This window comes from Daphnia pulex, chromosome 5, assembly GCF_021134715.1.
Source record: "Daphnia pulex isolate KAP4 chromosome 5, ASM2113471v1".
Lineage (NCBI taxonomy): Eukaryota > Metazoa > Arthropoda > Branchiopoda > Diplostraca > Daphniidae > Daphnia > Daphnia pulex.
The window spans coordinates 8,303,901-8,330,537 of NC_060021.1; the positions used below are offsets into that span (position 1 = coordinate 8,303,901).

The window sequence follows — 26,637 nt, forward strand, 5'->3', positions numbered from 1 at the left end:
CGGTGCCTTAGTAGTGTAGTGCTTTTAGACCTCGGTGCAGTAACTGGTCGTTGCGTAAGTTTTGGGTAGTAAGGCGGCGGCGGCGTCGCGGTTTGCGGGTTTGGTATCCGCCATACCCAGGAGACATCATTACACCAGTGGTCGACCCACCAATCAACGATACAACACCCAACAGCATACGACGCCTTATTAACTAGACAGTAAACAAATTCAAACATTAATATTCAATAATAAATTGCATATTAACAAACAGAAAATAACTGACATTAATAGAAAACTCCATGTAAAGACAGAATATTTACCCACGGATGCGAACTGGCAATACGGTGAAGAAGGCAGATGGTGACAGATAGGGCACAGCAGTTGTTGCCGTGTCGGAGATGCTCACTCGACTGATGTCTCTGGCCTTTTCTCTCTCCTTTATATACGATTTTTTGATCACCCTCACCTCTTAAGCCTTGCGGGTATTGTACCTGTTTGATAATGATGAAACACGTACCTTTCTCACCCAACCTCTCCGCCGTCGCATGATACGTTTTATGTAATGATCTCTGTGACCTTCGAGCATAAAGAAAATGCAAACTGGCCTTTTCTTCTTTAGGTTGGCGTTGCTGGGGATGGGTCTACAACAACAAATATCAAAATGAATATCAAATGGCTGAGCCTTGCGGCTATTATACCTGCTTGATAATGATGAAACACGTACCTTTCTCACCCAACCTCTACACCACCGCATTGACAGTTTTACACGTAATGTTCACCGCGACCTTCAAGCGTAAAGGACATGCAAACTGGCCGGCCCGTCTGCAGGTTGAACTCTAAAATGGTAATTGAAAAATGATAAATAAACACTGCATCAGTTAGAACATGTTGAAAATATACACCTAAATTTCATTTTAAACATTCTAAAGTAACTTACGAGTGTACGACTCTTTAGCACACATACGTAGACTAAAATGTAAGCAATATACTAACCTAATTGATTTATCTTAAAAGTACATTATAAGCAATTCAGATTTCCTGTTCTCATCACTTTTTTGTCTTGCAAGTTACAATATAGTAGAGACCCTCTCAAAGAAGCATCTTCATGACACGGCAGCGATCACGTGGATGAGAAAGGCAAAAGATCTTCGGCATGCTTTCACAAAATAAATTGGTGTAGATTAAAAAATGGATCTTTCGAAAAGTCAAAACTCTAACGATTAACTTACATGCCTTAGAATTGTTCACTTTCGATTAAGCTTGGTCGAATGGCTTAGAAATACTTCATCACTTCCAAAATCAAACCGTGGCTTATGGCTAAATTTGCACCGTAAACTCGACTGGAAAAAAAAGAAGTACAAACACAGAAGCAAACGTAACATCTGACATTGGGCAATGCGACATTTTACGACAAATTACGACATAGAGCGAAAGTTTACATGGAAATGTCTAGTAAACGTTGACTTACCTAAACTGATTATTCCGATTGCAAATAATGGCAAAGAATCTGGTTGCGAAGTCGGTAACGACCCCAGCTGAAATCAAACGCACTTCAACAACGACACAACTTCACCAGTCCAACTTCTACACCTGAAGAAAAGGCAGTGATATTGGTTCATGTGCCTTGTCTGCAACCAGACGTTTCAGCACCTGGGCAACAGTGCTTGGACAGTGGATTGCTGAAAGGAAAACACTCAGTTGGTTAGCTAACCTGCCAGTTATTCAGAATGCATTTCTATTCACTGTAACATACTATTTACAAGAGTACAAGGCAACAGCAAATGTTAAGTCAATCTCTAAATGATGGTGAAAATGAAAATCAAATCAACCAGGAAGTAATGGACCAATTAGATGGATAGACCGATTGACCGGATTCGAACACTTTTCAATCAGACTCTGAGCGTTTGGCAGCACTTGGAGGAAACATACTGCATTTCACTTCAACGTCATCTTCGCTAAACATCTTCCAGAGGTGAGCCGCTTCCACGTTGCAACTCTCGTCACCATCTTCGCTCAATTTTAGATTACCTAATTCGTATCCTGCAAGCCAAGGCACATGAAATAGCGGTCTCGGTATGAACTCTTCGGGCACTGTTTATTGGCAAATAAAAATTGACGTTGACGGAGCGTTCTTCGACGACTTATTTTACTTTAAAAACTACATTCGCCGGTCCCAAACTCACAACCCTGAAATGAGAAAAAAAGGAGACATTTTTTTTTTAATTATTTCATCTTCAAAGTATAATTCAATTTACAGTTGTAAAGCGATTTTGTATTTCGGATTACGAACTAGTAGACAGTAAGGAACTGCTGGATGACAGAAACGAACAAAAGGTAGGTAATAGAAATGTGTTCCTGCTTTATAAAAAAAAGTGACGGCGATTTGAATCTTTTGCGTTTGTTCAGTTCTTCCACAGCCATTGCTGTTTATCTTATTAGAGGCTTAGAGCTATCGTCGTCTTTTCTTAAATGTTAAGCAGACAAGCTTGGGGTACAGTAATCAACGGAACTTCTTTTGAGCGTGAGAATGGATGAACTGGCGTCCTTTTGTTTCTTTCCCCCGTGTTGGTGTCTCTTTTCCGTTATCTTCGCGAATGTTTCTAAGAATAGAATTAAGATAAAGACACCCAAATCTCATTTTGCTAAAAGATTTCTCGGTAGGAAAAACATGAAGATCATGACCGTATACTTTTACCTGCGAGCTTTTTGCTGGCTAGTGTCAATAAAAACTTGGCGGATGTAAGCAACCAGGATCGAGAGGATCGATATACACACGGGGGATCCGGGTCGGTAGACAAGACGCATTGATTGACAGATGGTATCCACGACTTTCGCTAATCTCAATCGCTAAGCAAATGGCAGTTACAGTGTCTCTCCTCCTATAGGGACTGTCGACTGCTTTTCTCCTTGAAAGTGAATCCATCGGAACTATGATTCGTAAGTTAATTTCAGTAGGCACTACACTTATGCCAGTCTTGTGGAGTAAGTTCCGTTGGATATTGGTGTGCCGGTGATAGATGGACCTTCTGGCTCTACTTTGGGATTTCACACTAGTTAAATTAAATCGATATCCACTTCAACGCCAAACTCTTTCATAGCTTCCACCAGAGCTTCCGTATTGTCCTTCTTTGATTTAATTGTATTGAGCAGTCATCTTCTTCTTTCTCAACATTGACCTGTTCGTCGAGTTCCAGATTACAATTGTCCTTGCCTAAATATAACGAAGTATTAGCCTTTTCAAATGAAATAAGGCAGTTGAATTTGATTCACCTTATACTTGCTTGATAATTGTATCATGGGAGTCACCTGCCTCAGATAGTATAGCTCTTTCTAAAGGGGCTTTTCAAATACCGTCTTGGTTAAAACTGCAGCAAGAGTTCATTTGTTGGAGGCTTGAGTACAGCCACATATTACTTTTCTCCATGACAAGAGTTTCCTCACCAAGCTAATTTCTTCCCGAACGTCAGTTTTTTTTAATGATCATCGCGTCAATGTCGGTTCAAATATGTCAGTCTGAAAAGAGAAATAATAGATTTCGTTAAAATAGCCAGAAAGTTATTTTTACTAAAGCAAGTTGCTTAAGTCTCACTTAGTAATCTTGCTGTTCACATTGTAAGAGATTGGCTGTAATAGATGTTGAATGAAAAGATTAAAAGTTATCAATCTTGACTTTTTTTCTCTATTGAATCTGTAAGTAAAAAGCCTTTCATTGATTCCACACGTTTTTTGCACGATCTTTTCACTGATTTTTCTTTAACACTGATATTTTGTTGTCTGAAGTCTGACGTGGAACTATAACCAATGCCAATCCCCTTGTGGACTGTTTATTTTTCTCGTTTTAAGCAAAAAACTTCAATAGTCATACTGAATACTCAAACTCAAGGCTGTTTCTAGCATTTCCTTGATTTGACGTTTGATTGCTGTTTTATCCACGTTTATAGGAGGCAACGGGACAGCAGTGGGTAACACAGGTGTCAGGTTAGGCCACCGAGAAACAAAAGCAAACTTTTGCGTGAACGAACTCATTTTCCAAATGTTCACCACAATTTAACAATTCAACGATTGAAACTTTGCAACAATATGCCTAAAGCTAGCCTCACCATTTGAGAAATACATAACAATGCAGAATCCCAGAATGTAGAGAGTAGAGTTATAGACCTTTGCAGACGAACATTCGTGGATTGGAAGCGGTGTTGCCACTGTTGCCCTTAATAACCATAATGTTGCCATAAATTAATGACTGTTGATTGTGTAAAAAAAAATTTCTTCGCTCTTCGCGCAAGAAAATTTAATTCCGGTGGGCGCCGAGAAAATCCCCTTTTTACATAAAATTTTCTCGCGCGTTCTCATTCTTTAAGTAGGCACTGTATACCTTACAGCCTCCATCAAGTAGTGTTCATGTCATGAGTGATGTGGCTAGATCTGCAAAATTTCGAAGAACCAGGAAAAGGGCGATGATCCCGTTTTCCTTTCGATCTCTGCGACGTGCACACTTATACGTGTGTGCACTGTGCAGATAACTTTTATGTTTGTCTATATTTGATCAGAATCATTGCAGCGCTATAAATAACTCTGTGTCTAGCTAGGGATGAGCTGTACGTCTCTGTCTTCTACTAGGTTGTACTGTACCCTCTATACTAGTATTAATAATGCACATATTTCTTTGTGCAGAAACTTGGCTTTCGTTTTTGATTATCTTTAAAACTTAAGGCATCTTACAACAACTGCGTTATAAATTATAACCAGAGTATCCACCGTTATGCGCACAGTTGACGACGACATTGAAGAAAGATATTAAACTGTACATTTAAACGAATATCACTAAATCTCAGTGATGTGCCTTTCGAGCTGTTCGTCTAGATGGAATACAACTTCACGGAACTGCGAAGAATAAATAAATGGGTGAACGATGGAGCCGGCCAAGTGGCTACCTACTGCCACCTAGCGCTTTACCCTCTTACTTCATCACCTCCTATATGATCACGCCATTCTTTCCCATTGCGTCATCGGTTCCTTGTTGTTACCTATTATAGGCCTGAAGAGAAAAAAACGTATTCAAATGTGTTGAGAAGAAGGAACATTTTTTCCGTGCCCTTTTTGGATGTACTAGAGATTGCATCAACCATGATCGGAAGTTATTTCCTGCTCAACAGTATTTCACATCGTTTCCGCTATTTCCTTATATATGTATCACAATATTACTTCGCCAAATGGAAAACAAATCGCAGCAGAATAACCTTCAACAATGTCACCGTCTCCAGTGAGCCTTCGGACGTCTATCACATCCTTTTTACCTGATTGTCACCACCGACGAACGTAAATAGGGCTCTTTAACTGGAATTAGAAAAATAAATTTCTCTGAATAATAAGTAGCTAATATAGTTTCATCCAAAAGTTGCACAAGTTAGCAAACTATAGCGATCGATAGTAGGAATAAGTTGTCCAATGCGTATAGTCATCATCTGCATTCAAGGACGACGACGACTCAAGTGATTGACGACAGCAACAAATGATGAAGTGGGTGTTTGAATGATTGACGTTTCCTGTCTTAATTGACCGCCCACTTTGCACACGCCAAAACTATCGCCAAAAAATCTAATCTGCTGCCCGTCACCTCCTCCTCACAGTGCCTGCAGTGTGTGTGCGTATGTGTGTGTGTGTGTGTATCGCGTCCTTGTATAATTATAGATATTGTCCAACACGGGATGCTATTGAAGGTATTGCCTAAAAATTCCAATGTGCAATCATGTATAGTGTCACTGTACCACCGACGTGTTGGCCAAGACCCGTCACAGCAGGTTTCTTAGCCTTTTTTTCACGTGATTGGCGTATGATCCATCAGTCGCATTAGACGTGTCATGCATCCGATGGCCAGCTATATCATATGTAGTAGGGGATGGAAAATCCGTTGTATCAGACAGGAGCTGATAGAACAGGGGATCAGTTTATGCAGCAGTATGCATAGGTTGCCTCTCTCTATCTTTGCTCGGATGAAATGTCTTGGCAACGTGGACAAATCCTTAGGATCAAACTTGCAGCAGGAAAGCGGCCCAGATATACACACGCGAGTATAGCGTTTATCCTTCTTCTTATATCCACATCCCTTTCACCTTTTTTTCATTTTCCAATGCTGCTGGGCAGAGTGTCTTTTTCCTGTATAGCCCAGCTGCATGGCCCACCCCTTAACCTAAGGAACTAAAAATCAACCCAACTGTCTGACTGACTGACTGAAGAATGCGTGTCCGTGGCTTGCCAACTTGATATCTCCTCAATCCTCATTCATATTATTCGTCCTATAGTTAAAAAGAGTTAGATAGAGTGAAGGTTTTCATCAATTTATAGTATACCTCACCAGATGTTTGTGTTTTTTTGTTGTTGTTGTTCGACCGCCCATCTCGGCTGCATAGCTTGTAAACACACAGAAGCCTGCAGCCCACTATGGCAACAAAACGGAGTTTATGACAACGGCTGGCTAGTTTGAACGACAACCAAGTCGAATATATCAGCTAGAAAAGAAATGGTTTGTGACAACCGTCAGCACAAAATGAAAAAGAAGAATCCCTTTTCCAAATTGAGTCAACGATCCTTAAGGGACGAGTTCTCATGTTGAGAAGGGCCAGCATCGCCTCCGCTCCGCGGGATAAATGATCCGCGCCTCGTCTGGACGGCGAGTCGGAGACGCCATCGTGAGTCGTTGGCGGATTGGACGATTTTTCATCTGGCAGCAGCGGCAGGCAGGTTCCCTTTATTATTATTATTATTACACCTGGTGGACAGTGGATTATGTAGGAATTTCGGTTCAGGCAAAAACATAGGAAAAAACATCGGGAGCTGGCAAAAATAGCCTGACAACAGAGCAGAAAATGAGACTTTGAATTCAACTTAAATGGTCGTTGTTGGATCAAATTTGTCTAACTTTTTTTTCTTTATTTCTATTAACAATTCATTGTCGCCGCCATCCGTGTTTTATGTACAAATGTCCTGCTAGTATCTTGGTATACGCGCAGAGAGTACGGTGCACTCTTTTGCAAACTGCCGCCGTCGCCAACGGTTGGAATGGCATTCGTCGTCCTCGTCCATCCAGTGCAACGGTTCATATCCGCGACAGTTGCGCGGATTGGATAATACAGCAGCCGCCGCATAGAGAACAGCACACAACATCAGCAGCAGGCCAAACTCTTTTGATGTCATTGTGATGAACGAGCGCAACGTTTTGCCCTTTCTTCTCCTCCCGTTTCATTGGCTTTTTTGCAAATTTAAAAAGAAACAAACCGCCAAAAGTCGGAAGAATCGATGGCCATCTTGAATTCCGGCATCATCCATCTCTCCTTCTTCCCCCTCTCTGGCGCCAAAATGTTGAATTTAATAAAAAAAACGTTTAAATGGATAGAATGGCAATGGAATGCTATACGGCGAACGGGGGGCGTGTCTATAATATCTGTACTATAGCTCCTCGTTATAATCAATTAAACGAATTGGGTCTATACTTGATTGTCGTCTTCCTGTCTGAAAATGGATCTGCATGGCGATGGACTTGCCATTGGAAAGGAGATAGAGAATAACAAGCCAACGACAGCAATTGCAAAAAGGAACATCGGGAAAGGGGAGAAGAACAAGAAAAAATTGTATGGAAATTCCAATGAGAGAAACATTTGAATACGCACCTCGTGCTTCTTCTTGGTCGCTAAAGGAATGGACGGAATGACGGCCGCAAGTTACTTGTTTCTTTTCTCGGGTCTTCTATACTATACGTATGCTGCATTCCACACTGCCAAAAAGAAAAAGCGCAGATGAAAACGAAACAGCAGAAGCAGCAAAACAAATCAAAGTGGAATGCAAAGAGAAATTTAGTCATCGCAAAAAACAAGCGAAGAAACAACAAAGAAAAAAAAAGAAAGAAAGAACTCGACAGAGAAAGAAACATATAAAGGCGCTGGTCATCTGCCGGTGCAAAAAGATGATGGTGGTGCGCGATGGTCAAATCATCATAAATAAATCAATCAATACATATAATCAACAGCAGGAAGAAACAGTATATAGAATATGAGGGGCGACGCATGCAGAAAAGTACTTTGGCCCCAACAGCCGGTGGCAGGATCCCAATAACCAGATCACGACACATCTTTTTACGTCATCGCGCAGGCATGATGTGGGGCCCGGCCCAGCAGTCGTCTCGACGACCGCGCGCGCGCTCTATTTCTATACATGAGGCAGGTAGTATATATCCAAGCAAGTATATCTTATTCTATTCATCCGCAAAAGCTCTCCATATCAACACCGCCAAATATGGATACATACGCGTCCGTCATCAGCAGCGCACTCTAATACATCTGCGTGTTGCGCACCGGTCGTTTAAGCGAATAATGTTGATTCATCCGACGCTGTTGCTGATGTTGATGATGCTGCGCACGACTCGAGAAAATACAGACATCAGCGTATAAAAAGACAAGCAGAGACTCAATGGTCTAGTTGTTGCTGTTGAAAGAGGTTTTGCTCATCGCGCCGCATGTCACGGACTAACACTTTTACTCTACTGCTATGCTCTCTTCGGGCGAATGTTTGGACGGTGAGTCACCTCTAAATCCTGTATGGTTTATGCCGGGCGCCGCGAACGTCGGTGGTACAGTTTGGAATTTTCGCGCCAATGCGGGACGGACGCTGCCACGTCCATTTTGAATTCTCTTGATTTTGTTTTGTTTCGCCTTTTTCCTTATTTTCTTTCGTTATTTTTGCTATGGTCTTGTCTCGCCTCACATCGTCAACAGCAATCGAGTCCGGCGTTCTCTCTCATTTCAGCTTTTCTTGTTCGCTTCATTGAAAGCCCGTCGAACGGCAACGAAAATGACTCGCCGTGTCCGCTATCCTCTAGAAGAAAAAATAAATAAATAAGCGAAGCCGAGGTAGTATACAGAAAAGAAAACAAAAGGACGACATTGACACATTTGCAAAGTCATTTCAGGAATTTCAGCAATGAAGGATGACGAGGCGGCGGATGGACGGACGGACGGACTGGATTTGTGGGCGGATAGGTGATGGCCGGATGCAAAAGCCAGAAAGAGATTGGGGGAAGGGGGGAAATGAGGGAAGAAGGCAAAAAGAAAAGAAAAGGTGACACGTTGCCAGTATGTTCTTCGCCACTTGCCAGCAGCAGCAGGACGGACGCGCGCGCGGAAAATAGAAAATCAAATAAATCAGATCTTTTTCTCCTTCCTTCCTGCGTCTGTTGGCTTGCGAATGATGAAGGTGGGCAGGCCAGGCAGGCAGGAATCATTCCGGGTATGCGGCTATGGTAATGCCATTCAAACCTCCTCCCATCTCATCAAAAATCTTCCAAGGCCAACCTGGAGAATCGCAAAAAATATAACATAGTGTATATACCCTTGAAATGTTTGTTTTATTATTAGGTAGAGAGATAACAAGCAGCAGAGAGATGGAATACGTATGGCATCGATAAGGATATATATATTAGAATCAACATTTTCAATTTTTTTGAATTATACTTCTAATAATCACACTAGTCTGGCTTTCTTCTTCTTTTTTCCTCTGTGTTGTCTCCTCTTGATTTTTGCATTGCTTTTTCTTGTTCTGCGGATGTTGTTGTTGCTGTTGCACTTGTCGATTGGATCCTTGAAACGATCTAGCGGGCAAGTCGCCCAGTTTCACTCAGGGACGCCGGAGAGCAACCCAAAACTTAATTAGTGTATTTCATTTCCACGAAATCTCCATCATCAGCGCGACGCGAAAAAATTTGCCTGAAAGTATGATTGGATGTTATGAAAGGCCAGGACTAGCGCAAAAACTTGTTCGTCGCGGCGCGGGGTTTGTCGCGGGATTCCGGGATTGGCTTTTTGGCTTCAGGTGGAAATCAAAAAGTGCAGTCATCCGTGCTCCCCGGCGTTACTGTCATTCCCCCCCCCCATACGATCATATACGGACGTGCTGCATAGTGCCAGACACAACTTTTTCTTGTCCTTGCCGCCACTGTCGCTCCCTGTTGTTGCGCTATTTCCTCTCCCACTTCCCACCTCACCCCCCCCCCACCTCACTCCTCCTTCCTATTAGAAGGTTGGGCTCCGCTATTTATAAGAGGATCCCAGCAGCAGAAACCCCAGTCAGTCAGTCTTTTTACTCCTTTGGGGTCTGTCCTCGGCTTAACACGACAGAGATCAACGCACTACTTTGTAGGAGAAGAGCGCCCAAAGACGAACGGCCGCATAAAATGGCAACATTCGGTAGACGCTATGCTGTTTAGCCGTCAAAAGGATCACTTACATAGAGTGCGTAGATTTATTTGGAATTCATTTTTTCAGTGAAAAAAAAAAAAAACCGGCCGCGTATAGCCGCCAGACATCTTAATCACTACGATTACGAATAATCGAACACATTTGTGCAGCTCGCGAGTGTTTTTTTTGGGGGGGCTGGTAGGATAATTCGAAATTTCAAGCAGCTGCAGCTGCTGCTGGTCTCCGTTGCGTGCTCTGTGCGTGTTTCGTTGTCGACAACTGATTATAATATTCTCACCCGGTCTCCTTTTAAAAGTCCAAACATGTTGCCTACATTTTGTCGAGTGACGGGCAACAGCCGCAACCTGCCCAAACCCAACTATTTCCCCCTGTTGCCGCCCATTTCGCCCGTCGAGGCTCGCCGGATATGTCGACTGATGGGTAAATCTGTTGGCAGCTCTGAAGAGGAACTCCGCCACACGTACGTTCCTTTGATTGAATTTGCTCGCATCTCTAAAGCCGTTAAATGTCACATAACGAGTCACGCCGACGACCAACATCACTACCAGCAGACAGCCGCGGGAAACAACGGGCTATCGGAGAAGTGCCGCATCACGGCCAAACATCAAATCAACGAGTCATACAAATACCTTTACCCCATCATCGGAGCTAAAGATGCCAATCTCAAGCAACTCAAATCCATACTGGACAGAATGGGCAGTCGGCTGGACACTTTGACTTTCCAGCCGGGCCAGCGATTCGTCTACCAATTGGATGAAAATCACTTGAATTTAGTCCTGCCGGCCGACATGGAAGCGGCCGTCCGTCGCGGTGAGATTGAGAACCTTCTCCTAGCCAAAGATGGATCCAGCGTCCTCATTCGGCTCAAAGACGGGCCCAGTTTGACCCTGAATCTACGACCCATGACTCTGCCCGTTCCCAACGACATGCCGCCACTGCTTGAGGGAGGCGGTCAAGACGACGAAATCCTGGCGAAGCAGCGACAAATTCGACAGTACAAGAAGCGAAAAATATCCGATCCGAAAAAGAATAGCGTCTTGTCGCCAACTGCGTCACCCCCGCCGGAAGAATCCGAACAAGAGCAAGTGATTATTGCAGACTGGACCGACCGGATGGACAAAATCACGGCATACCACCGCAGTGCGGCCAATTTGCTGACTATTGGCACCGACTGGCGTGAGCTTCTGTATCCGAAAATCGACAACTGGGACTTTGAATCTCTGCCAGCTATTAAAGAAGAAGACCTGCCCGATTTGCCAGTCCGGAATTTCCAGCCCGTACAGCTGCCTGCTAACACTATGTCACCTGGTCTCATCCTCTCGAATCAAGTTCCTATTTTGAACGAAGAGTCTGTCGGGTTTGAAGCTGTGCCAGTCTTCGATGAAGTCATCCGACCGTTTAAGGGAAAACTTCCAGCCAATTTCGTACAAGAGCTGGACAAGATCACGGCCACGAAAGATTCGTCGTCCACCAGCCAGTTGAAAGATCTTTTCAGCGACGTCGAATCGCTGATGTTCCTACCTTTCATTCACGAAGTGGGAACCGTTATGACAGCGCTGGAACGCGGCAGAAAGGGATGGATGGTACGCAGCGAGCAGGACGGGGTCCGTTTCGTCGCCACTCAGCCCGTGGTGAAGAACGAAGATAAAATCCGAGCTGTAGGAGGTATGATGGTGCCGGTTGGTGAAAATGAAGAGCGTTTCGTGGTGGGCCAGCAGTCCAACACCGGATTCGTGCCGGGAAAGATGGTAGGAGAAAATTTCCAGCCCGGATGTATCGTTCAAAATCCAGAGGGAGTCGGATTTCTTCCAGGCTACACATTTGATGGTAAATTTTCTGCTGGGCAAATTATGAGAGACGGCAAGTTGTCCCAATTCGTAAATGGTCAAGCCGTCCAGACACTTTTTGGTCCGAAATTTTTACCCGGAAGGACGATTCAAACGGACGGAGAAGGATTGAAATTCGTCGCTGGACAAACTTCGTCTGTAGATAACAAATTCCACGTTGGACAGATATTTCAAACAGTTAACGGCCCAATGTTCATTAGCGGCGTTACTTTTGATACTCCGCAAGGCGCTCGTTTCGTTGCTGGACAGGTGGACATGGACGGCCAATTTTCAGCTGGACAGGTCTTGATGGACGGTCCCAACGGCACGCCAGAATTTACGATGGGTGAAAATGTAGAAACAGCTGACGGCCCACTGTTTCTTGCTGGCCAAAGTTACAAGACAAAGGATGGACGAACACGATTTTGCCCGGGTCGTCAAATGGTCCTTGAGGATGGCCAAAAGCGATTCGTTCCGGGTGAGACGATGTTAACGAAAGAGGGAACGCAATTCGTTGCGGGAATCTTAGCGGAGGAGAGATTCGTCCCGTGCAAAATTGACGCGACCCAAAACAACCAATTGCTGTTGGCCGCCAAAGAAGAGGAAGTTTTCTTCCGCACGGGAGTGAGCGACGGCCTGCCCATCGACAACAGCACGTTCACTGCAATGCCTAGGAAGAAACCGGACATGGGTTACATGATCCAAGTTGATGAGAAAGTCAAATTTCTGCCCACCGAGCAAGGCCATGACGAGTTGATGGTTGGAACCGCCAACGCTGAAGACGTCAAAGTGGTACCTGGCCAGCTGATGGAAATGGACGACACCCCGAAATTCATACCTGGAAAATCAATAGAATCTGCACTCGGCAGCATCTTTATCCCTGGCCAAGCGGTGAGGACTGGTCCCAGCAAAATTGAGCAGTTTGTGCCTGGCCAAGTCATTGATACTGGAACCTCGAAATCAGTTGAAGGTTTCACAGGACCCATCTTCTGTCCAGGTACATTATTATTTCAAGGATTTATTACAAAAATAAGATGAAGTTGGGAGCTACCTTAAGACTGACTTTTAACCAAATAACCAGTTTATTTTAACCAGTTAAAAGAATTTAGTTAAAGGACTAGTTCCAAAAAAGGATTGATACCAAATTTTACTATCTATATCATTTTAACCAAAATCAAAACAGGTCAAATGGTCAACTGTGAAAGTGGCAAGAAATTCGTACCTGGACAAGTATTTGGTAGTAAAACTGGTCCTCGATTCGTGCCGGGCAAGATTTTGCTGAGTCCGTCGGGCGCTAGCACCTTTATTCCGGGTCAGGTACTCTACAGTAGTGACCGTGGCTCGGTTTTCGTTCCTGGCAATATTGTGGATACAAATGCGGGTAAGAATAACAACCTCAAATGTTCCCCTTCAATATATTTTTTATTTTAAAAGTTTTAGTAGTAGTTATGAAAAATGCTAGAACTAAAATAAAAAAAATAAAATAACAATGATGTATGGAATTTGGCACCGCTTTTTAAAATACGTAATTCGATGACGCGTTGCATTTTCGGTCATATTTCTAATATTTCTCATCCAAAAAATTATACAAAACTAAAAACTAATGAGAAAATTTGAGAAGCAGCAGATTGATAAATGCCAAACACGCAATCAAAAACTGTATGAATTGGAATCTTTACAGGCCCTTACTTTGTGCCTGGCCGAGTTGTCGACTTGCCCAACGGTGGCATTAAATTTTTGGCTGGCGAGATGATCGAGACAGACACTGGACCTCGCTATGTAACGGAACACGAAACTGATTTGGACTTGTTGGATGAAACGGAAGACCAGAAAGAAATCGTCGTTCAGGGTTTCCCCGTGACACCCGAGGAGTTGCGCCTTATCACAGCCTATCCATTTGCCGCGTTGCACTACCCGTTAAAAGATGGGGAATCCATCATTAACTCGCGCATGTTGAGACAAATGGCTGCAGCTGGAATAGCCGTCAGCAAGTTAACCAACAACCCCAACGCTAACAATAATAGTGGAGACGTCAAGGTCGTGGCACCAAAAGACATTGACGAATCGATTTTGGGCGCAAACGTGTTCCGAACGACCGAACCAGAGCTACCCAAACCGAAAAAAAAAGTTGCTCCCGTTATTCTTGGCGACAAACTGCCCGAAAAAACCAAAGTGCTGGAGGCAGAGCCTCTCAAATTAGCGGTGAAGGTTGAAGGCGATCCCCCGCCCGACGTAAAATGGTTCAAGGATCCTCCCGGACAAGAGGTAGTTTCCGACGAGAGGACCAACATTACCTTGTCGTCTGAAGGTATGGCTGAATTGGAAATCAACTCTGCCGACCCAGAAAAGGATTCAGGAAAATATACAATGGTGGCCGTGAACGAGACGGGTCAAGTCACTTGCGAGACAACTGTCGACGTCCAAAAGAAAAGCCAAGAGCCAACTCTTTTAGGTGAAAAATTACCCGTCGACACCAAAGTAATGGAAGGAGAGCCCTTGAAATTGAAAATTTCAATTGGTGGCAATCCTCTGCCGGATGTCAAATGGTACAAGGATCCGCCTGGTACGGAATTGATTCCGGATGAGCGCATGACCATCAAATTATCTTTGGACGGCACTGCAGAACTCGAAATCGCCTCTGCCGATTCAACTTGTGACTCTGGTCAGTATAAAATGGTAGCTGTCAATCCAACTGGCCAGTTAGTTGCTCAGACTAATGTCAAAGTTGAGAAGAAACCCAAGAAAGCCACAATCGAAGAAGGTCTCCCTGCCAAAATGACGACATATCAAGGCCAGCTTTTGAAACTTTCAGCCAAAGTTAGCGGTCATCCTCCGCCGGATGTCAAATGGTACAAAGATCCTCCTGGCAATCAGATCATTCCCGATGAGAGAACGACTATTGAATTGCTACCGGACGGAACCGCCACATTAGAAATTGCTTCAGTCGATCCAGCAAAAGATTCCGGCCAGTATAAAATGGTCGCGGTGAATGCGACGGGCCAAGCTACAAGCCAAACTGCTGTGGAAGTTTCGAAAAAGCCGATGAAGGCTACAGTCGACGAGAACTTGGCCTCTTCCGTGATTGCGTATCACGGTGATCCGCTAAAATTAAAATTAAAAGTCAGCGGAAATCCCTTGCCAAGCGTCAAATGGTTCAAAGATGACAAAGAACTGGTTTCCAACGATCGTATAGACATCAAGTTGTCACCGGACGGAACGGCAGAGCTGGAAATCGCTTCAGCTGACTCGTCTAAAGACTCCGGCCAATACAAAATGGTGGCTGTAAATGCCACCGGTCAATGTACTAGCCAAACGACCGTCGATGTTCAAAAGAACAAACCTAAGAAAGCCACAATAGAAGAGAACCTTGCGTCATCGTTGACGACTTATCACGGCGATCCAATGAAGTTGAAGATAAAGCTTGGCGGATTCCCACTTCCGGATGTGAAATGGTTCAAAGATGACAAAGAACTTATTTCGAGTGAGCGAATAATTATGAAATTGACACCGGACGGAACTGCGGAACTAGAAATCCCTTCGGCCGATTTAGTTAAAGATCCAGGCCAATACAAAATGATCGCAGTCAATGCACTAGGTCAAGTGACTGCCCAAACTATCGTCCAAGTCCAGAAGAAAGATGAAGCGCCGGCTCTTGAAGGCAACAAACTTCCGACGGAAACAAAAGTAATGGAGACGGAACCGCTCCAATTGTCCGTCAAACTTAGTGGACATCCTCTACCGGAAGTCAAATGGTACAAAGATCCTCCGGGTAGTGAAATCGTTTCCAGCGATCGGGTGGACATCAAATTGCTACCAGATGGAACGGCAAAATTAGAAATCGCCTCCGCAGATTCAGCCACTGACTCCGGGCGATACAAAATGGTTGCCGTTAATTCAATGGGTGAAGTAATTAGCGAAACGGCCGTTCATGTTGAGAAAAAACCAAAGAAGGCCACAATCGAAGAAGCCCTACCGGAAAAAGTAACGACTTTCCAGGGACAGCTTTTGAAACTTTCAGCTAAAGTTAGCGGACATCCTCCGCCGGAAGTCAAATGGTACAAGGATCCGCCAGGCAGTGAATTGGTTACCGATGAGAGAACGACTGTTGAATTGCTACCGGACGGAACCGCCAAATTAGAAATTTCTTCGGTCGATCCAGCAAAAGATTCCGGCCAGTATAAAATGGTAGCGGTAAATGCGACGGGTCAAGTAACCAGTCAAAGTGCCGTCGAAGTCTCAAAGAAACCAATGAAAGCCACTATTGACGAGAGTTTGGCGTCTTCAGTGATTGCGTATCACGGTGATCCGCTAAAATTAAAGGTATTAAAGGTAAAAGTAATTTTATTTTAGATTTATTTCTAATTTAAGTAATTGAATTAGGTCAAAGTCAGCGGCAACCCTTTGCCTAGTGTCAAATGGTACAAAGGTGACAAAGAACTGGTTTCGACTGAGCGGATAGAAATCAAATTGTCGCAAGATGGAACTGCGGAACTCGACATAGCCTCGGCGGATTCGGAAATAGACTCCGGAGTGTATAAGATGGTGGCCATCAATGAAACGGGCCAAAGTGTTTGCGAGACGGCCGTCGACGTCCAGAAAAACAAACCAAAGAAAGCTTCGATCGAAGAAAACTTGTCCGCATTGGTGACAGCCTATCACGGAGAACCGTTAAAATTAAAGGTAAAAATGATAGCTTTATCATTAGATTTATTCATTAAATTTATAAATAATTATCGTTTTAAATTTAGGTCAAAGTCAGTGGCCATCCTCTTCCAGATGTGAAATGGTATAAAGGAGAAAAGGAACTGAAGACCACTTCGCGTATGAAAATCAGATTATCGCCGGATGGAATAGCTGAATTTGAAATCCCATCGGCCGATTCGGCTAAAGATTCAGGCCAGTATAAAATGGTGGCTGTGAACGCAAGTGGGCAAGTCACCAGCCAATCCATCGTCGATGTCCAAAGAAATAAACCAAAGCAAGTCACTATCGATGAGGCTCTGTCTTCATCAGTCATCGCCTTTCACGGAGAGCCGCTAAAGCTAAAGCTGAAATTGTCTGGCTTTCCTTTGCCAGACGTGAAATGGTTCAAAGATGAAAAAGAACTGACTGCTAACGAGCGCATGCAAATTAAGTTGTCAGCGGACGGAACAGCGGAATTTGAAATCGCTTCTGCAGATTTTGCAAAAGACTCCGGAGAATACAAAATCGTCGCCGTAAATCCAATGGGTCAAGTCACAAGTCAAACTTTAGTCGACATTCAAAAGAAAACTGAAGCTCCAACTATCGTGGGGGATAAACTCTCTGCAGAAACAAAGGTGATGGAGACGGAGCCGTTGCACTTAAAAGTGCAAGTGGGTGGCAATCCGCTGCCGGATGTCAAATGGTACAAAGATCCTCCTGGCCATGAGTTGTTTCCCGATGAGCGGATGACTATTAAATTATCACCGGACGGTACTGCTGAGCTCGAAATCGCCTCAACTGATTCAACATGCGATTCGGGTGAGTATAAAATGGTTGCCGTGAATCCCACGGGCCAGCTAACGTCCCAGACAAAGGTCAATGTCGAAAAGAAACCAAAGACAGCCACGATTGACAGCGATCTACCACCAAAGATTACTGCATACCAAGGACAAATGCTTAAATTAACGGCCAAGGTGAGTGGTCATCCTTTGCCAGTTGTCAAATGGTATAAGGGCGATCCACCTGGAAAAGAACTGGTTAATGATGAGCGGACGACAATCAGATTGCTGGAGTACGGAACTGCCGAACTTGAAATTATGTCGGTTGACCCAGACAAGGATGCTGGCCAGTATCGAATGGTGGTTATAAACTCTTTGGGTGAAGTTAGCACTAAAACTGTCGTCCACGTCTCCAAGAAACCGAAGAAAGCCACAATCGACGAGGCTCTTTCATCGTTGATGATAGCCTATCACGGTGAATTGCTTCAACTTAAACTGAAAATTAGTGGCAATCCGCTACCTGACGTTAAATGGTACAAAGACGACCAAGAATTAACTTCTGATGAGCGCATAGCTATCCAATTGCTACCTGACGGAACCGCAGAATTGAACATTGCTTCTGCCGATTCGGCCCAAGATTCTGGCAATTATAAAATAGTCGCCGTGAATGCAACTGGCCAAGTAACCAGTGAAACAACCGTCGACGTCCAAAGGTATAAACCCAAAAAAGCAACTATCGAAGAGAACTTGGCATCATCGGTCATCGCTTTCCACGGCGAACAAATGAAACTCCAGTTAAAGTTGAGTGGCCATCCTCTACCGGACGTCAAATGGTTTAAAGATGACAACGAATTATTTGCTACAGAGCGAATAATTATGAAACTCTTACCGGATGGAACGGCAGAACTGGAAATTCCTTCAGCCGATTCAGCCCAAGATTCAGGACAATACAAAATGGTTGCTGTGAATGCGACCGGGCAAGTGACGAGCCAAACCAATGTCGATGTCCAAAAGTGCAGGCCAAAGGAAGCCACAATCGACGAAGCGCTGTCGGAATCGTTAGTTGCATACCATGGACAGCAAATGAAACTCTCACTTAAAATCAGCGGACACCCTCTCCCAGAAGTGAAATGGTTCAAAGACGGGAAAGAACTGAAGGCTAATGAGAGGATGACCATTAAATTATCTTCGGACGGAACTGCAGAACTTGAGATCGCCTCGGCTGATGCAGCCAAAGACTCTGGACTCTACAAAATGGTTGCGGTGAATCCAATGGCTCAAGTTACCAGCCAGACAGCCGTCGACGTCCAACATAAAACCGAAGCACCGGTACTTCTGGGTGATAAATTGCCTGTAGAAACTAAAGTGGTCGAAGACGACACGTTACGATTGAGTGTCAAAGTTGGCGGTAATCCATTGCCGGACGTTAAGTGGTTCAAAGACGGCCAAGGAATTGTTGCCGACGAGCGGACGGAGATCGAGTTGCTTTCGGATGGAACTGCAAAATTGGAAATTGCCAAAGCAGATCCGGTGAAAGATGCTGGAGTTTACAAAATGGTGGCCAAAAACGCCACCGGTCAAATTACCAGTCAGACTACAGTTAACGTCGAGGAAAAATTAAAGGAGGCTAAAATCGAGGAAGCTCTGTCATCTAAAATGACGGCATTCCAGGGACAGCCAATTAAACTAAATTCTAAAGTTTCTGGCAATCCTTTGCCGGACGTGAAATGGTACAAGGATGGCAATGAACTCACTCCTGATGAACGAACGACTGTAACATTGCTACCGGACGGAACTGCAGCATTAGAAATCACTTCCGCAGATGCAGCTGTAGATTCCGGACAGTATAAAATGGTGGCCGAGAATCCGTTAGGTCAAGATACCAGCGAGACTGCGGTTCGGGTCACGAAGAAACCCAAAAAAGCCACGGTCGACGAGGAACTGTCCTCTACAGTAACAGCCTACCACGGCGACCCAATGAAATTGAAAGTCCGAGTAAGTGGCAATCCTTTACCGGAAGTGAAGTGGTACAAAGATAACGAAGAACTCATCCCCGACGAGCGATTGGACATCAGATTATTAGCGGATGGAACTGCAGAAATCGAAATTGCTTCAGCGGATTGTGTCACCGATTCTGGCCTGTACAAAATGGTCGCAATAAATCCGACGGGACAAAGTACCAGCCAAACTACTGTCGATGTTAAGAGGTATAAGCCAAAGTTACCGACGATCGACGAGACCCTACCGCCTTCAGTAACTGCTGTCCAGGGACAACCGCTTAAGCTGTCTGGAAAAGTAAGCGGCCACCCCAAACCGGAGGTGAAATGGCTGAAAGACGGCCGACTCATTCGATCTGGCAACGCCACCATGTCTCATTTGCCGGACGGAACTGTATCTTTAGAAATCAAATCTGCCAAGACGGAAGACGCTGGTAGATACACCCTGTCGGTGCTGAACGAACTGGGTGAAAATGAATGCGACACGGACGTCGCAATCCAGGCACTCCCGGCGGAGCCACCGGTTCAGCGAGACTTCATGTCCGACCCGTTGATCCTCGACTTTTTCAAGCGCATCAAAACTGATTTGGAATCGGTGGAAAATGATCCGTACATCAGGGAGACTTTGGAAGCGGCCGAGACTCTTGCGCAGACTGGTGGCCGACAAGATTTAGCCAGTACCATCCGCACCTTGCTGGACATTCTCAAAAACACGGAACGCGATCCGGAAGTCGTCGAACTCATTTTCGGAGTCCTCCGTTCGAGACAAAGTAAAAAACCTCCCAGTGGAGCAGACACATCAGCATTGCACGGATTGTTGGGCAGGGCCTTGACAAATAAATTGGGATGGGCAAAATCGCCTATTGGTGCTGATGTTCCTGGCTCCATTCAAACTAAAACTTTGGATCTCAAAGGTTTAGACGGCCAGAACGCATATCAAAATGGATGCAAATCTCCGATCGACGAAGCTAAAATGATCGACAAATGGCAATATTTGAATGGCCCTGTCGATAACAGCATCAACAACAGCAACACCAACAGCGGTCGGTTGCGTAAAATTTCAGCTGAAAGGCGCCATCCGCGTCGGGTGACGTCACGTAGTTCTTCTTTCGCTCGCAATATGGACCTATCTGAAGAAGCTAGCGACGATCCAGATCTCGAAGAATCCGAATTGGGTATCAATGCTGCTCCTAGAGTTTTCGATCCCAACAACCCGATCCCTACCGTCATCAACAGCGCCAAAGATATTTCGCACTATGTAATCGACACTTTGCGTTACTCTCGCGACGAGGCTAAAAAGGAATACTACACACAGAAAATTATGGAAGCGGTGGGTCTCAGCTATTCAGGCCCTCGGTCGTCCAGTAACGAATCGGACGACGGATGGAAATCCGCACCAGCGTCACGCAAATCCAGCAACAATCCATCGCGCAAGACTTCGCAAAACTCTCCCGCTTCGGCCTGCATTATTTTGAAGGATTTCTTGCAGACCATCGTGCCAGCAGAGGCGGCCCACAATGTACTGATCGGCCAAATCGATTACATGATCATCGATGACGAAGGAGTGCGGTACTTTGAATCGGCTCATGGGTTCGCCAGCCGCCGTAATAGCCGATACGATATTCGCCTGGCGGCCCAGGAAACCCTGAAGGCCAATCGATCACGTAGTGGAAGCGTGGAGCCAACAAACACCGCTATAAACGAAGATGCAGCAGCCGCACAGGGGCCTTGGCCTTGGGCCGATGTTGGGCCGCGTTCCCGCCGTGCCAGCATCGACGAATTCCGCAAAAGATTGCTGGAACAGGACGCCACGATTTCAAGCAAAGCTCGGCGCAGTTCCAGTCGGGAGCGCCCACCTTCCGGTAGCTTCCATTCGATCCATCAACAGCATGGGCGACACTCGGTGGCAGCTTTCCCTCTCAGCCGCACAAGCAGCAGTGGCTACGTTTCACCCATGGCGTCGGCTAGGAGCCGAAGAGGCAGTTTGGCAGAGGATTACTGCGCTCTGTATGGATTAAATGCCGCCGGAGCCGCCAACGCGGCTCTCCTTCGCAAGCGCAAAGTAGGAACAGCCGGAACGATGGACGTAGCGGGCAACACCATCAGCAGCAATCGAACGAAAAGATTTAGTCAAGCATCTTTCGATGAGTCTTATTAATGGATCCCTTGAAAAAAAAAATTGCTGTTGATTCTTTTTGCTGTTGTCGTTTGTATACGAATTTCTATTCTCGATTGATCATCACTTTTGATTTTTTGGGATGGCAAGGAAAAAAAGGAAAAAAATGATCCTAACGTTAATGGATAAATATCTGACAAGCTCCCTGCCTAAAGTCCTGCCACAAAATCTGACGAGTTGTTTCTTTTGATTTTATGTCAGGTTTGATTACGAGTGTGATTTTTTTTCGTTACATTTTTTGTTTTGATCTTGGGGTTGTTGTTGAATTTGAAATTGTTGACACCAAAAAGAGGGGAGGAACGCACAATAAGGAAACGGAAAATAAAATTGGAAACGGTGTTCCTCACATTTGATGACCCACTTCAATGATGATACTGAATTAATTGGTCATGTAGTGTGGTATTTTTCAGTACGATAGTGTTTTTTGAAAATAGCCTCATGTCCCTTCAAATTGAATTTTTTGTAGTTATTTCGTGTTAGTGAATCCACGGTGTTTGCTGTGTATAGAATTGTACCTCTCCACCCGTCATTCACACAATTGGTAAATCCCCCTGATTCCTGCTTGATCGTGTAAATATAATCGACACGTTTTAACTGAAAACAAGTAAAAAAAAATCAAAGCGGAGTCTTTTTTCATCCCTAGTGAATAATAATCTAATCTAAATTTTTTAGGAGATAGATAAAACATAAATGAATCCATCAATCAAATCAAGTGCGCTGTGCACCGCTCAATAATACACCTCAATGAAAACCACAAACTAAGTCTATTTTACTTTATAGGGCCCACAGAAGTAACTAGATCAAAAGCAAAATTGACTTTTTCGAATTTTGATTGGCAAAAAGAAACGAGACTAGAAAAAAGTTGTTGAAGAAGGCAACATTTTTGCATTTTCAATGTCTGAAATATACATGCGCCCCTAGGAGGTCGAATATTTCCAGACTTTGACATTCACGACAGAAAGTAAGAAAACACTCCAAATGTCCCACAGTAACGATTTTTTGGACGATTTCCATACAGGCTCCCGTGTGGGCAGTGCGTTAATAGGCTATTACCGTATCTTGGTTATTATGCAAATTTTAGGATGGCGTCAATCGGCCACTTCGTGTCAATGTATTTATTCATTTTATTAAGTAATATAATTTTACGTTGATTTTAAGTCTTAATGCATTGCGATCCATATTATGTTTATTTGTTTTCGTTCAGGTTATAGTATTCACGTAAAGCGTGAGCAGTTCACTAACACCAGCAGTGTAATATTAATGACAATAACTCTTTATGTTGTTGGATGCTTTCAAGTTTAACCTGCTGACCTTGGTTTTTTCTTTACATTTTTCAGTTGTCTACAGTGGAACGCGGCCCACATTACTTGGCAGAAGGACTTGGCACCCAGCCGAAACTGGAGTCAAGAGACGCTATATGGCACAGGAAATCAACAAGCAATTTAAGACTATGTCAGGCGTGACGAAATTAGTTAATTTCGTCGAGAGGGACAGTTATTTGCATTGCAGTTGGAATAATAAGGACAAGGTTATTTTGTTATTTTTGCTTCCAGTTCACCTTTTCCAGAACTATACACACTTTATACGCCTAATACTAATTATTACTTCGCCACTATATAACCTAGAAGGTCACGTAATGTGTAGGTAATGTTACCCCCTACCCGTATTCTCTTTCGTTTCATTCAGCTTGAGTTAAAAAACACAGACGACGAAATAATAGCTGTCAAAACGAGTCGCGTCGAGTCAGCTGGACTGCCATATTCTCTTTGGCGCGCTGCGCTGGCCGCAGTCGTTGGGTTATATTGCCTTCTCTGCATTCCAGCGCGTCTGCGTATCCATCAGCACCGACATCGAATTCCGCCCCAACTCTTCTTTTCGAGTTAGTCGTCTCTGTCTGTACAGATGCGCTTGTGACATTGGCTGCAGGAGAACTCACGACTTCTCGTTCTATTAGATCTGCTCTTATTTGTCTCGTGAAATCACCATGGTGGAATTATTATTGCTTTGGCGTACGAACAAAAATCTTCACCCACGGAATGTATAGATCCGTCTCATTTCAGTAAATCCACTTCGAATTCCATTGTCATTTTTATATGAGCATCAATAGGTTGAATTCGCCAAAGACCTTGATGCTTGGATATAATAAGCTTTCAGATTCAATTAGTCAGATACCAAGAATTTTTTGGTCCGTATCCCATATTTTCGTAATTATTTTTTTTTAGCACAAGATTAGCTTTTGAAAATTTACAGGGTCTTTCTGAATTCTGTAATATTCTTATTAATCCATATTGCATTCAAAACACTTCTAAAAACGACTATAAGATACGCCTATTCAATTAAGATTCAAAATTTTTCTATATGTGCGAAGCCATGCCATCGAGCAAGGAATGTATGAAAAATTCAACGGACAATGATACTGAAAATTCCAGCAGGTTTCCAAGTGCAAGATAAAAGTCATTACTGTCCTTGAGAATAATCTCGCACAGTCGGGAAAAAATTTTTTTTTTATCAAACAACAAAAAACATATCTTTTTGTTGATTCTATTTTGATGCCGAAAAAAGCTGTAGAAAAGGGTGATGTAATACGGCCATGACAATTTGTGATGTAAATTTAATTGAAACTAGTTCGTCCACGTCCACTAGATGGAACTTCTTTTCACCATAAATAAGTCAGGGTCTTACGTATGCTCTTTTTAGTAATAAAAAAAAATACGTTTATTATAGGAAGTGCCGGTGGGATGGCAAACCTCCTCTTGAAGGAAAAAATTTTTCAAGTTGCACTTGCTTGAAGTGTTTCGAGTTCAAATACTTTCTGAATTCGATTGTTAACCCACAAACAAAGTTGCGAGGTACAGTACAAAAACAGGCCTGATCTACAGTCGTTTACACGTGAGCTTTTGAATGAAACCCTGACTGAAAACCCAAAACAGCAAGATAAAACAGTTTCACCCAACTACATGTCCCAGGAATAAAGGTTAACCAATTGAAAAACAGTTTTGTGGACTTGGTGTTTAATCCTTAGAATATTGGGCAAATTGTAATTTCTTCCTAGTAAAGCAAAGGAATGTTCAGATCCCAATGCTTCGTCGTCGACACATCCTTCCTGCCATACCAGGCCGTAAATCCCCTCTCAACAAGGACATTGCAGACCCTTGACAAATTGTTGCTTTTAATACGAATTCAATGAAAGTGGAATTTACTGCGAATATTGCAACTGAAATGTTACATTTAAAAACATGAGATATAAATTTTACACGAATATTCTCGAACATTAAAAAAATGAATAAATCCAGTACTAGCAAAATAATGAAAACGAGACCCCAATTTTTCGCCTCTTACCTCACCGAAAAAATAAAAAAACAACGGCATATGCAATGGCCCGTAGTCGCTTTAGTTCACTTATCGTAAATATGAGTTTAAAGAACATCACAGAGTTGGCTCAAAATGGAATCGAGCAGTCACCAACACTGCGCAGGACTTGATCCATTCTTCTCAGATTTCACATAGCAAATCTGAGTCAAATTTTTCCGTACGACACTTAACTCGAGTCTTCTCGAGGTAAGAATCGTTAGTGCCATCCCATCATTCTGTGGAAATTGTTGCAGGAAAACAAATCGCAACCATAAAATAAAATTATGTTGTTTGTTTGGGATAGGAAAAAAAGATTTCAGTCTCCTGCTGACCTGACCATCACTACAACTCTATTTGCATCAAAGGAAGCCTCACCAGTTAATCCAACCAACTGTCCGATTGCCTTGCAAAAGATCAATTCTGTGCTGCGGCTGCCGCTACCGTGAAAAGTCAAAATGCGGTCGAATTTGAATTCCTGGTTACTTTTACTGAATGATCAACGGATATCAGTCGGTTCGTAAGTGGATTCAAAAGAAACGAAAAGAAATAACGAGGAGGCAAGGGGTCCGCAACTCAAATTTACTACAATAAAAAAGGTAAAAAAGCAAAAAAAAGTGAAAAAAGGAAAAAAAAAGGAAATTTACTTTACGTGCTAAAAGAAGGGCGCGCGCGAACGAACCCCCCCTCCTCCCCATCCCCTCCCTACCCTTTTATTTTCGCTTGAAGGAAAGCCTATCTCACAAGTAAAAAAGGAAAAATAAAGTAAGGAAAAAGTAAAAAAAATAAAAAGTAAATTTGAGTTGCGGACCCCTTGCGAGGAGGTGCCGGTGTGGCGGCAGGTCCCTAAAGCACAAGCACTTTTATAATTGCAAAGTCATTGTTTGAAGTTTAAAATTAAATAATTTTTCAGAATTTGATTGTTTACCCGCAGACAAAATTGCGAGGTATAAAACAAGCCTAATGTGCAATTGCTCTACAATACATGATTTATTTAATTAACCCTGATTGAGATAACAAAAACGGCAAGAGAAAACTTGCAATCAACAATCTAGCTCAGGAATAATCATATTCCGTACTCCGCAACGCAACGATTTATAATAAACGCCTCCAAATAGTCAAAAAAGGAAGAAATGAGATGAATTTGTCCTACCTTTATGCCTGGGAAATCCACAGCCAGGCATCCAAAAGGGCTCCATCCACAGCAAAGTTGAATCCACGACCAGCAAGGATAGGTAAAAGGGAGTCCTCGTGAATACACCCACATTCTCATGGGCGTACACGAGGACATTTAAAGAAAGGGGAAAATGAGAGATCCGTAACTCGGCCGTCATCGGTAGTTTTTCCAATGCAAAGGGATGCTGTTTATCTAAATAACAAATTTCAACAATGAGTTACGAAAAATATATTACATTTAAACAATAACATGTAAGGAAAAATTGAAAATAAGACAGTGGGTAAACCAGGGGTATACCATAATTGCTAATAAACAGGAGAATCGAAGGTTCCCATGTAATACACTGCATTTATGCAAGTCAAGCATCATAAAAGAAATCTGGCAGGTCACATATCCAGGTTAATAAAAGTAACAAAAATGATTAC

General features: G+C 43.5%; 1 protein-coding gene and 1 long non-coding RNA gene across 7 annotated transcripts; one reads left to right on the forward strand and one right to left on the reverse strand.

The window, feature by feature from the left end:
* Positions 1–782: 782 nt before the first annotated feature.
* On the reverse strand, positions 783–26,425 carry LOC124194195. Of its 6 annotated transcripts, XR_006874641.1 has the most exons (14): positions 26,189–26,424; positions 13,275–13,406; positions 12,787–13,041; positions 9,483–12,722; positions 6,335–9,323; positions 3,572–6,275; positions 3,253–3,495; positions 2,678–3,193; positions 2,238–2,582; positions 2,011–2,169; positions 1,451–1,661; positions 1,212–1,322; positions 976–1,138; positions 783–818 (listed from the first exon to the last, which is right to left on the reverse strand). It is a non-coding gene; the product is annotated as an uncharacterized LOC124194195 (long non-coding RNA). The 6 variants fall into 6 exon arrangements; XR_006874642.1 differs by lacking the exons at positions 783–818; positions 976–1,138; positions 1,212–1,322; positions 1,451–1,661 and having other exon boundaries at positions 1,681–2,169; positions 6,335–7,750; positions 8,558–9,323; XR_006874644.1 differs by lacking the exons at positions 783–818; positions 976–1,138; positions 1,212–1,322; positions 1,451–1,661 and having other exon boundaries at positions 1,681–2,169; positions 2,678–2,888; positions 2,945–3,193.
* LOC124194191 (muscle M-line assembly protein unc-89-like) lies at positions 10,529–22,445 on the forward strand. Its single transcript, XM_046588254.1, has 5 exons — positions 10,529–13,049; positions 13,236–13,433; positions 13,734–16,372; positions 16,433–16,732; positions 16,801–22,445. The coding sequence occupies exons 1-5, from the start codon at positions 10,529–10,531 to the stop codon at positions 21,667–21,669; spliced, it is 10,527 nt and encodes a 3,508-aa protein (XP_046444210.1). The 3' UTR covers positions 21,670–22,445.
* Positions 26,426–26,637: the final 212 nt, after the last annotated feature.

Coding starts and splice junctions, on each gene's coding strand:
- LOC124194191 (XM_046588254.1), top strand. CDS start 10,529: ATGTTGCCTACATTTTGTCGAGTGACGGGCAACAGCCGCAACCTGCCC. Junction 13,434..13,733: donor TATTGTGGATACAAATGCGG/GTAAGAATAACA, acceptor GAATCTTTACAG/GCCCTTACTTTGTGCCTGGC. Junction 16,733..16,800: donor GAGAACCGTTAAAATTAAAG/GTAAAAATGATA, acceptor TTTTAAATTTAG/GTCAAAGTCAGTGGCCATCC.